Source organism: Podarcis filfolensis (genome assembly GCF_964270895.1).
Source record: "Podarcis filfolensis genome assembly, chromosome: Z".
NCBI classification, from domain to species: domain Eukaryota; kingdom Metazoa; phylum Chordata; class Lepidosauria; order Squamata; family Lacertidae; genus Podarcis; species Podarcis filfolensis.
This window is the reverse complement of record NC_139617.1, coordinates 48,635,667-48,647,779: the sequence shown is the minus strand read 5'-3', so window position 1 is coordinate 48,647,779 and position 12,113 is coordinate 48,635,667. Positions and strand designations below refer to the sequence as shown.

Below are 12,113 nucleotides of genomic sequence, written 5' to 3'. Positions count from 1 at the left end.
CACTGAGGAAATCTTTGCCTTTCACATTGAGTAGAAGGCCTCCCTGGTAACCTTTCTCCTTTTGTTCCTCCTTCTGAAGGCATTGCCAGCCTGAACCAGAGCGCACTGAGCCGGCCTATGCAACGGAAACTGGTGACACTAGTGAACTGTCAGCTGGTGGAAGAGGAAGGCCGGGTCAGGGCCATGCGGGCAGCCCGCTCCCTCGGGGAGAGAACTGTCACTGAGCTGATATTGCAGCACCAGAACCCTCAGCAACTGTCTGCCAATCTCTGGGCCGCTGTCCGGGCACGAGGGTGCCAGTTCCTCGGTCCAGGTAACCCCTAGCTGGAGTAAATAGAGAGAGGGACTTGTCAGAGTAAAGCACTGAGGCCACAGCCCTGTACATGCTTACCTGGGAGCAAGTTCCCTTGGAACTAAGACTCATACTTCTGAATGGATACATCTAGGATTGGGCTGTTCATCACTCAGACACTATTTGAGAAAACTTCCTACCAGGTCCCCACCTTGGGGTAGAAGCTGGTGGACTCTGTTTATTTTTGGAACGAATAATTTAAGTTTCCAGACTTCACTGTTGCGAAAGTTCAGGCAAAGAATAGTTTGGGCCTACGTCCTTTAACCTGCTATGGTTTGCCCTTGCATTTCTAGACCCTAAATAACGTCAACCTGTGGCTTTCTAGCTATGCAGGAAGAAGCCTTGAAGCTGGTGCTGCTGGCCTTGGAAGACGGCTCAGCCCTCTCCAGGAAGGTCTTGGTGCTTTTTGTTGTCCAGAGGCTGGAGCCAAGATTCCCCCAGGCATCCAAAACCAGCATTGGCCACGTGGTACAGCTTCTATATCGAGCCTCATGCTTCAAGGTGCGGTGCTTTCGAGTTTCCCATTTCTAATCTGTTTTAACTGTTTTTAATTCTGAAATTTACATTGTTGTAGCCCGCCCTGGACCCTGCTGGTAAAGTAAATTTCATGGTAAAAAAAATCATTCTAGGTTTTCTGCAGCTAGGCAACTCATAGTTAGCAAAGTTGCTTTTAATGAAATATTGGTGACGATACCTCAGAAAATGTTAGGGTAGTTTAGTAATAAGAATTAACTCATGAGAAATCTTTGTAGTACTATCTTTCTGGCCCCTTTTTTTAAAACTTCAAAGGAAGACCAGTGCAAAACTAATATATTTTTCAAAAAGTTTGGTTCTATCCATTTATTATTATTATTATTTATTACATTTGTTATTTGCTTTATCTTCTCCAAGGTCAGCCAAAGCAACTTACCACCATCTGGGTTTGAGTGGAGGCAGTGGTTCCCTACTCTAATGACAAGTCTGTGTCAATTTTATAAAAGTTTAAATCTGTGCAATGAGAGCATAGTATTGTTCATGACAGCAGTAACTGGTTATAACACAATAATCATAGGGTGCATTCCTTTCCATCAAATGCACTCTTGGATATGCATGGAGGGGCATGCATTCTGCTGAAAGGCAGTGTGGTTCAGATGGTCTATGTCTGCACATGGATGCAGCCCCATAGTCCTTTAAATTGATATTTGAGTGCACTAGGTGTGGAGTGCCTGGCGTGCTCTGATCCATGGGGTCAGAGTCAGACATGACTAAACAACAACAACAACAGGCATGTTTGTTCATTGACTGATTTGTGTAGGTCACCAAAAGAGATGAAGATTCTTCCCTGATGCAACTGAAAGAGGAATTTCGCAGCTATGAGGCGTTGCGTAGGGAACATGATGCTCAGATTGTCCACATTGCCATGGAAGCCGGCCTTCGGATATCACCAGAGCAGTGGTCTTCCCTACTCTATGGAGACCTGGCACACAAATCCCACATGCAGTCCATTATTGACAAGGTGTGTAGCGGCTACAGAATAGTTGCTTTTTATTTGGTTTTTTTTCTGAAATACAGCACTACGTCTGGTGATGAAGCTGCATAGGGCAGATTCTGAGCTGAGAGATACAGCCTCTCAGCACTGATCCTCAGTTCATGCAACCTGAAGACGTGCTGTTAATTATGGAATATTTCTCTCCTGCCTACACCTTAGGCTCAGGTCAATCAAACAGCAACCATTTTATAGAACAAAAACTAAAATACATAACGAATAAGATTTGGGAATGGGGAGCAGGGAAGAGATTTGATGTTTCTTGAGCCACAAAAATATGTGTGGAGAAAGTGGGTAGAAATAAGCTCTTTTTCCTCTCCTAAAATACTAAAACTTGGAGCCATCCAATGAAACAGAACAGAAGAGTCAGACTGGAGAAGAGGAAGTATTTCTTCACACAGTGCATAATTAAATTACGGGATTTGCTCCCACAAGATGTAGTGAAGATAAGACAAATTCGTAGACGATAAGTCTTATCAGGGGCTACAAGAAACAATGGTTATGTTCTCTCTCTACTGTTGGAAACAGTAGGCCTCTAAATACCAGTTGCTAGGAACTGCAAGTGGGGAACCTGCTTTTGTGCCCAGGTCCTGCTTGTGGGCTTCCCAGGAGAGGCATCTGGTTGGCTGCTGAGAGATCAGGATGCTGGACTAGATGGTCTGATCCAGCAGGGCTCTTCATAGGTTCACAGTAGAATTTCCTTCATATAACGCAAAGCAGTACAGGATTCCTTTTGGTGTACCAACCTCCTCGCTGCACCAAGGATTCTTATGTTTTATTGTATTTTTAATATTTTATTGGAAGCCGCCCAGAGTGGCTGGGGAAACACAGCCAGCTGGGCGGGGTATAAATTATTATTATTATTATTATTATTATTATTATTATTATTATTATTAATTAAAGCACTTGTTTGTTTCTTTTCTTTAGCTTCAGTCCCCAGAATCCTTTGCAAAAAGTGTGCAGGAGTTGACCATTGTTCTGCAACGTACAGGTGACCCTGCAAATTTAAACAGGCTTCGTCCCCATTTGGAGCTATTGGCCAACATAGATCCTAATCCAGGTATGTGAATGGTCTGCATGTGTACTTGAGCATGCACACTCACATTTTGTTTTACATTCCTTCCTTACGAACGGAGAGGGATAGTTTTATTTCCCTTTTCACTGTATACTGGGGGATTTCTTTCTTAGTTGTTTTACTCACAGCAATATTTGTGCATGCCATGGAAAACCTAGATATGCTTTCATCACGTGGGACAATCTTTATCTTGTTTTGTGCGGTTTCCTCCACAGGTGTGCGTTCTTTGTAGTAACCTGGTACCTGCTAGATGTCGTTAGACTACAAATCCCATCAACCCTGACCCCTTGCCTGCTGTCTGGGGCTGATGAGAGTTGTGGTCCAAAACATATAGAGGACATTCGGTAAAGGAAGCCTGGTTGGTTGAAGTTATATACCGCCCTTCATGTGATTATCACAGGATGGTTTATAGTTTAAGAACACAAAAATACATAACACAATAACAAATAAAACAATAACACTCCTCCATTCAAACATACATCATTTAAAAGGCCATCAATTATTTAATTAGCAAAAGGTCTGGGAGAAGAGAAATGTTTTTGCTTGGTGCCTAAATATATGTAGATAAGATGCTAGGTGGTCCACTCTGGGGAGGGCATTCCACAAGTGGGGAGCCACCACAGAAAAGACCCGTACTCACGTTTTCACCTCCGGACCTCTCATGGAGGGGGCAAACAAAGAAAGGCTCCAGATCATGGGATAAGGGTCTGGGTTGGTTCATATGGGGAGAGGCAGTTTATGCAGTTGCCAACTGTGAGATAGTAGAAGCCGTAAAGAGGCCCAATCACAGATCTGGGGAAACAAAACTTTAGGACTCCAGTTTGGCTCTACCAGAAAAATACTGTGAGAAAATGATGGCATGTCAGTTGAGCATCAGTGTAGCCTGGTGGGAATTTTGGCACCAGCAGAGCTCTTGGTTAGATTAACCCTGCACTTCAAAGATGTTTCTGCTTAGCTCAAGAGAAAAGTTGTAACTGACCAAAAAATGTGGTGCATTCCTGTTTGCCATGGATAGCTCACTTTCCCCTTCCTCCTCTTTTGCTGCTCCCACAGATGCAACATCTCCAACATGGGAACAACTGGAAAATGCCATGGTGGCTGTGAAGACAGTTGTCCATGGCCTGGTGGACTTCATTCAGAATTACAGTAGGAAAGGCCATGAAACTCCACAGGTGACTGACTGATATTATTTAGCTGGTTGTTTTTAGCTTGCTTTTTGGCCAACAAAGGGGCTTAACTGAGGGGCAGAGTACCTGCTCCGCATGCAGAAGTTCCCAAGTTCAGTCCCCGGTCTCTCCATACAGGGCTGGCTGGGGATAAGACATCTGTTTGAAACCCCAGAGAAGGTGTAGGCAGCTTCCTGAACTGGGAACAATAATTTTATTATATGTATTCTGGCCCTCTGACTGGGTTGCCCCAGCCACTCTGGGCAGTTAAGATTTGACCTGTAGAGTTGGGATGTGAATAAAATTGTAAGATATATGGTGGTCCAGAGTTTTCTGGCCCCCACTGAGGGGGAAGACCTCTGTCTGCACATTTTGAGGGTAAAATCATTCAGCTTCAGAGAGACATTGGTTCCACAGCTGCTGCAGTCGTTTATGTAGGGCTTCCCTTGTGCTTAGTCTGGAAAATGAATTTAGTGCAGAATGCTGCTGCATAATTCCTGACGGGACCAAGAGTCTCTCAGGATCTTCACCTCTGCTCAGAGATTTGCACCTTCTGCCAGTTCACTACCAGGCTGAGTTCAAAGTGGTGTTGTTTGTATTTAAAGCCCAGAACAACATGGGACTAGTTTCTTAAGCAATTGCCTTATCCCATATATGTCAAATTGGTCATTTTGATCTGTAGAAGCTGCACTTCTGAAAGTGCCACAAAATGTCTGTTCTTTGTTTTTAAGAAGTCATTCCCTTGTTGTGGTGGCACCTGTGCTTTGGAACTCCCTGCCACCTTGACATTAGTTAGGCACCATTGCTCTGCACTTTTAGATTCCTGCTGATCCCCCCCACCCCCCGTTTTAGCAGGCCTATCCGAACACATGATTTGGTTACATCTGTTCCTACATTTGTTTTAGGTGGTTCGTTGTATTTATTATTTTTAGATGTTTTTGAATGTTTGGAATCTTTTTTTAGTGTGCTTTTAATTACTTAATATTACTGTGTTTGCCACCTTGGGCCCCCTCACCTGGGGAGAGAAGGGAGATTGTACCTCTTGTCTCCCCCTGCCGCAGGCAGCTGGGTCCAAGGGACTAAAGAAAAGTATATTTTAAAATGATTCAATAAGGTACATCTGTATCTAAGTATTAAAATTTATCTAATCTAGGAATGCCCACCTGCTGCCATGACTCTTCTGAATTCCTGGGGGTTGGCGGTAAAGAGGTGGTGCTTGTGCCCTTCTTGCGGGTGGCCAGAGGCATCTGGCTAACTGCTCTTAGGAACCAAAGTATTAAGCATGGACTATGTGTCATTCCATTTTTACAATCAGCATAAATCTGCAACACTATAGGATCCTCTTTGGCCCACAAGAATTAGAACAACAACAACAACAAAAGAGAACGGTGTAATAGTGTTTATCTGTTCTAGCTAACTTTTTTGGTATAAGAATAACTGTAGAATTAAATGTGTATATATATATATGAAGAAAAATTAAAAGAAGAAAGAAAAGAAAGGAACCAATGATCCATGGGCCAGATATGGGGCTGCCCATAGGGATAGTTGCTGGGGTGGTTTTTTAACTCCTTGAAAGTAGCTTGCTGCTTGTTTCTTGGATTCCTGGGGGTTGGCACTTGTGGGCTTTTCTAGGGCAGGAGCCAGAGGCAGGCAGCGACTCTCCTGGTTGGTTCTCCTTTCTGATTCTCCCTGGCATATTGTTAACACCTCCTGGTTGGAGGCAGTAAGGCTTCCAAATACAGTGGCTTGAAGCCACAGGGTGGGAGAGGGAGTGCGCCTATTCTGCTTGCGAGTTTCCCACAAGCTTATGGTTGGCCACTGTGATAACAGGATGCTGGACTTAGATGGGCCACTGCTCATGGCTCTTCTTATGTTCTCTCAGCACGGTTGCGTGTTGAACTAACAGAACTATGAAAGTTGTCATGCTTAACTGACTAGCAGATTCCAACTGAGAACCAGGAAGAGCTTTCTGACCATAGGAGCTGTTCAACAGTGGAACGGTCTCCCTTGGAAGGCGGTGGGTTCTCCTTCATTGGAGGCTTTTAAGCAGCTGTTGGGTGGTCACATCTCAGGGATTCTTTAGCTGTGATTCCCGCATTGCATAGGGTTGGACTAGATGACCCTCAAGGTCCCTTCCAAACCTACAATTCTTCGATTTTATGGTGAGTACAGAACCCAGCACAGCTGTCAGTAAGGCGAAAGTCTTGCAAATGCGGTTCTCTCATTCTAGTAGGGTCAGCAACAACTCTGGTGGGGATTTACTCCAGGCTTGGTTTATGTAATGCAATGTTTTCCCTCCCTCTCTCCCTCTGTCGTTTTGAAAGCTGCAACCAAATAGCAAATACAAAACAAGCATGTGCCGTGACCTGCGACAGCAAGGCGGGTGTCCACGAGGGACCAACTGCACTTTTGCTCACTCTCAGGAAGAGCTGGAGAAGTAAGTACTGGGAAGTGGGGGAGGAGCAGGAACTCTCCCTCAGCTGGTGGATATGGCAGCACTTCCTTATACTGGCTTCTACTGGCTTAATCTCAAGGCACAGCAACTTTCTTATTTTCCACTCCTTTCTTTGTCCTTAACCATTGTAGCAGTAGCTTCTACATACATGTCCCGTCCTTCTCTCAGTTTCCTTGCAGACAAAACCTTCACTTCACTCAGCCCTTTTCACATGCATTTCAATTTTCTTTAGTTTTTAAATCCCTTTTATAATTTTATTTTCCTACGCACAGCTTTCCCTTAATGCAGGGATGGGCACCCTGCGGTCATGCAGGTGTTGTTGGACTCGACTCCCATTGACTCCAGACCAGGGAAGATGGGAGTGGGTTGTCACCCAACAGCAGTTATAGTTCCCACATCCCTGCCTCTCTCTCTGGCCTCTTGTTCCATCCTGAGAGGCCTCCTTTTGTTCTGAAGCCATGCCAACATCTCAGTGTTAGAGTAATTCCTGATCTCTTTTGCCTTTAAGATGGCAGTTATGCTTGGAGAAGGAAACATTTGGCCCTCCAGAAGTTGCTCAACTACAACTCCCATCATCTCTGGCTACTGACCATCAGTTGGGGGGCTGATGGTAGTTGTGGTTCAGCAACATCTGGAGGGCCAAAGGTTTTCTACACTTGCGCTAGCAGGTCTATTTAGCTGGATACCACACTCATATTTCATGTAAATATGTTGACGTCCCTTCCTTTGACAATGCCTCCCCCTGCAAAAAAAGGATTTGGCCTAGCTAAATCATGAACTTCTTTAAATGATAGCAAGCTTTCCAAAATGTTCAATCTCATCTTCATTTATCTCATAAGTTTAAGATACTAACATTACTTCCTTTGCTATCTAATCAACTGGGTTTCCATTGAATTCCTTATCTGCACAGTATGTTATTTTCCTGCATTGAAGAATGCACCGTAAGTAAATTTGGACAAAAAGTTTTGGCACTGACAAAGATAGCTTAGCTAAAAACAAACTGAAAAGTGGCAGCGATTTTTTAAAAAAATCACGAGGCTGAATAAATTCTATTCAGCATACTTAACATACCATGAGAGACAGTCAATCAGTAATGATAAAGATTATCCAACAAGCTTATTACACAGCAAGAGTCTTGCAAGGTAATGCAAAAGATGCCACAGCATGAATTATTAAGAGTGAAAAGGCTTTAAATATGCAATTTTACAATTTTCTATCATTTTAAAAATTGAATTAACTACTAATGGATTATTTTTTTGAAATGTAAATAAATAAACCAGTTAAAAAAAACAAAAAACACACCAGGTGTAACGCTGAAACCTTTCTCAAATTACTTTTGGCTCTTTCAGAAACAGTCATCTGCCTCTAATTTGAATAGGAGCTCCCCTTGCTCAGATTTGGAAGGGGGATGGAGCTAGAGCCAGAGAACTGTGGGGCAGAGGAGGGAAGTGGGTGGAAGTCTCGGCAGTGACCCTTCCTTCAGGACAACTCAAAAGGATCTAGCTTTGGGGATGGCTCCCTGATGTCCAGTCTCCCTTTGGTGTGACTGCTCCTGGAACATCTTCAGATGCTGTGGCAAGCCCTATCCAATTTATCACCATCACCATCTATTTATTTATTAAATTTGTATATCCATCCATAGATCTCAAAATGGGTCACAACATAAAATTACAAGAAAACCCCCACAAAATACATAATAACAATAATAACAAACCAATAATAATCCCCGCCTCCCACAACATGTTTAAAAGGGCATTGGATGTCTGTCAGCCAAAGGCCTGGTCGAAGACCATTTTCACCTGATGCCTAAAGATGTATAATGAAGGCGCCAGCCTTTCTACCACACAGTTCCAATTTAAGAAATAATAAACGGGCTTTTCTGAGCAAGCTGAGGCCCATACAAATGTGGAAGCTGTTCTCCATATGCATGCCTTCCGGAATTGGCGAAGCTGACACACAGACTTCGGGGAAAGGACAATAGGGATTTTGAAAAAGAGTGGGAAACTTTTATATTATATTTGCAGAAAGAAAGAAAGAATATTGACCTGATGGTAGGATTTAACTAAACATTCACAACTTTATGGATAGGGAACAGATAATGTAATAAAAGGAAAAATACGATATTTGTAGAAAATAGCAGAATATACGAATGAGGTTAATAAATCAAAAATGGAAAGTGAGGGAAGTCCAAAAGAGGGGAGGGAGAGATGTGATGTAAGCTGTATGTTATATTTGTAATGAGAGAAAAGAAAATTAATAATATTTTTTTAAAAAAGACATATGCATGCTTTCCAAGTATCCCAATTTTCCAGGCACAGCCCCAGAATTTCAGAAGCCATCTCTGTTTCTGATTTGATCGCAGAATGTCTGTTTTCCTTTTCCTCCCCTCCTTATCTCGGAAAACAATTAAAAGTGGTGTGTGTAGAAACAAAAACGGAGACTTGTTTATACTAAAAATAACATACCAGCGCCAAATGAAGGAAACGACGAAGCTGGCATAATAAAACCCTTCCTGTAATTTTGAAGGGAAACGTCACCAAAATTCACATGCCCACTGCTTTATTGCAACCATAGGTATCGGCTGAGGAACAAGAAGATCAGTGCCACAGTGAGAACCTTCCCCCTGCTGGGCAAAGCCAGTGTCACGAGCGCAGTCTCCACCACGACAGGAAGCATCATTTCCATCATGGGAAGCGCAGAGAACTCTGGGAAGATGGCACAGAGCACTAACGGCATTGTGAGCCTGGAGAGTGGCAGCCCCCAGCTGATCCCACGTTGCGCTGACCCCTCGTCCTTGATGGTGTTGGAGAACGTGAAGAAAGCGGGGAAAGCTGGAGCCAATGGACAGAACACCCCGGGCTCCTTGGCAGACCCTCTCTCTGAAAAGTATGTGCCATGCTTGAAAGAAGGAACATAGCTCAGCGGCAGAGCATCTTTCTTGCAAGCAGAGGGTCCCGGGTTCAGTCCCCAGTGGCATCGCCAGGTAGGGCAGGGAGAGGCTCCCTGCCTGAAACCCTGGAGAGCTGGTGCTGCCATTCAGTGTAGACAGTACTGATCAAGATGGACCTGTGGTCTGGCTCAGTATAATGCAGTTTCCTATGTTCCCTCTGTTCCCATTACTCCCCCATGAACACGTTGTTTTTCCATGCAGGAGGCAATTCCTCTTCTCAAAAAGGCCCCTGCTGGGATGTGTGCAGCCAGCCTGGTCAGTAGCCAGGAATGGTGGGAATTGGGGGTCCAGCAACATCTGGAAGGCCCCAGGCTCCCCATCCCTGCCGTGACTGAAAGCAAAGAGGGAATGCTTTTTAAAACCAACATTAGAGGTTTTGTCTACATGCCTAAATTTAAAAAGTTACCCTAAGATTTCCATAATTCAAGAGACAGCCTAAATTTAATCTCTCTCTTTCTGAATTTCTTCCAGCAAAATTGGTTCCCTTTCGAAGACTCCAGTCAGTCAGGTGGCAGCTACCTCAGCAGGTCCTCCTCCTCCGCCGCCGCCTCCTCCTGTGGGCACAGAGATGAACTCCATCACGCCCCAAGCTGGCCCATTTGCTGCTCGAATGCCTGTCTACCCGCCTCACTCCGACAGCCTCCAGTATTTTCAAGATCCCAGAACCCACCTCTCCTATGAACCCCAGCAGTACCCGCAAGCAGGTGAGTCACTGACAGGGCACTCAAGCAGACCTGGCCTTTTCTGTGGCCACCCCTGGATCATGGACCTTCAGAGGGAACTGGCCATCGGACCTGCTGTCCTTTAGGCCCCAAGTAGGGACAGTCCTCTTCCCTCATGCTTTCAGTGGTGGCCCACACTGGTGGAGTAGAACTTTTATCGCTGTGTGTATAAAATTATGTGTGGTGTGTCTAGAGAGATGTTTTTCTCCCCCTCTCATAATACTAGAACCTAGTGGAGTCATCCAGTGAAGCAGAATGGTGGAAGATTCAGGACAGAAAGGACTTTTTCACACAGTGTGTAGCTCAAGCTTCCTCAGTCTGATGCCCCAGCACATGACTGTAATGTCTCTTCCAGCCTGGCCATGCCGGCTGGGGCTGATGGGAGTTGTAGTCCAAAGCACCTGGTGGGCACCTGGGGAAAGCTGGCCTAGATGGATTGGTTTCAAAACATCAACTGAAAATGTGCTTCCTATTAAATATTGAGTGGCAGATTTTAACATTTATTCTTTAATACAACTGTATATTACAAAGAGATGCAAGCAGCTTAAAAAAGGCATTCCCTCTGCTTGCATGGGAGAAAGAAGATGCAACACATGTAACATGTAACCGAGGGCCTTCTCGGTGGTGGCACCCACCCTGTGGAATGCCCTCCCAGCAGATGTCAAGGAACTAAGAAGCTATCCTATTTTTAAAAGACATCTGAAGGCAGCCCTGTTTAGGGAAGTTTTTAATATTTAATGTTTTGTTTTTAACACTCGACTGGGAGTCGCCAAGAGTGGCTGGGAAACACAGATGGGTGGGGAATAAATAAATTATTATTATTATTATTTATTACATGTGTAATATGCTATCTGCAAACAAAAATATCTCCTCTTCTTCCCCCAGCCTCTTTTGGAAATATTTTATATATCCATATGCAGATTTAGGCTGCAATTCTTAGAACACTTCCTGGGACTAAACCCCACTGAACGTAGTGGAATTTACTTCTGAGTAAACATGCACAGAATTGTGCTGTAAATTGATTAATCAGGTATTTATTAAACAATTACCAGAAAGGTAGCCGTGTTGGTATATCACAGCAAAATCGACAAAGGGTCTCAGGCTTTGTCACCAGGCTTTGTAGATGGGAAAAATGAAATGTTATTCTGCTTGCACGTTGAGGTGGTGGGTTTTTTTTCATCAATGTGGTCAGAGGTAAATGTAATTCAGAAAAGTAGACAGTGATAATTATTAACAGTGGTCATTGGTAATACAAACAGCATCTGTACTGTTCAGATCTCACCCTCACCCAACTACTTTTATACACACTTGTAGCATAGAAAACATTATGTCATTTTGTTAATGTGTAGGTGCCACAAAGCTGTTGATTTATTTTTAACATTTATAGCTTACCTTTGTGCATGACCACAGGCCTCCAAGACAGGTGATTGTAAGTGTCAGTTAACAGTAGCAACCATTATTGTTCTGTAGTTAATGGTTGTGGAGATGAATGAAGGCTCTGTGGGTGAGTGGGAACCATGATGAGAAATGACCCCCTCTCCCCCAACTTTAGCAGCTGTATGTTGTAAAATTCATATAGCTCATTGACTTTTGATTTCTCTTAATTATTTCTACCAATAGCCTTACTGACAGCAGCTGCCTTATGTCAGTCTACATTGTGGCATATAAAGAAGAGAATATTTTTGGTCCATTTAAACGTGTACAGAGGGGAGAAATTATTATTGGGCTTATATTCTGAGGAGAGGAGTGGTTTTTATGCACACAAGTAAGTTCTGTTCAGCTAAGTTCTGGCAGCTAAGAAGACCTGGTCAATGCATGCAGCAAAAACAAGGTAATAGAATTATCTGTACCATTGCAGGCTTCAGGTG

At 43.7% G+C, this 12,113-nt stretch overlaps 1 protein-coding gene across 4 annotated transcripts in view; it reads left to right on the top strand.

The window, feature by feature from the left end:
- The window catches only part of RC3H2 (ring finger and CCCH-type domains 2), a 50,882-nt gene that overhangs the window by 17,417 nt on the left and 21,352 nt on the right, over positions 1–12,113 (top strand). For all 4 annotated transcript variants that reach the window (XM_083597201.1, XM_083597204.1, XM_083597202.1 and 1 more), the window contains 8 exons: positions 80–313; positions 678–853; positions 1,647–1,847; positions 2,805–2,937; positions 4,006–4,124; positions 6,443–6,555; positions 9,148–9,459; positions 9,995–10,227. In XM_083597201.1, the coding sequence (XP_083453327.1) occupies positions 80–313; positions 678–853; positions 1,647–1,847; positions 2,805–2,937; positions 4,006–4,124; positions 6,443–6,555; positions 9,148–9,459; positions 9,995–10,227 (1,521 nt within the window). The remainder of the gene's footprint in view (positions 1–79; positions 314–677; positions 854–1,646; positions 1,848–2,804; positions 2,938–4,005; positions 4,125–6,442; positions 6,556–9,147; positions 9,460–9,994; positions 10,228–12,113) is intronic.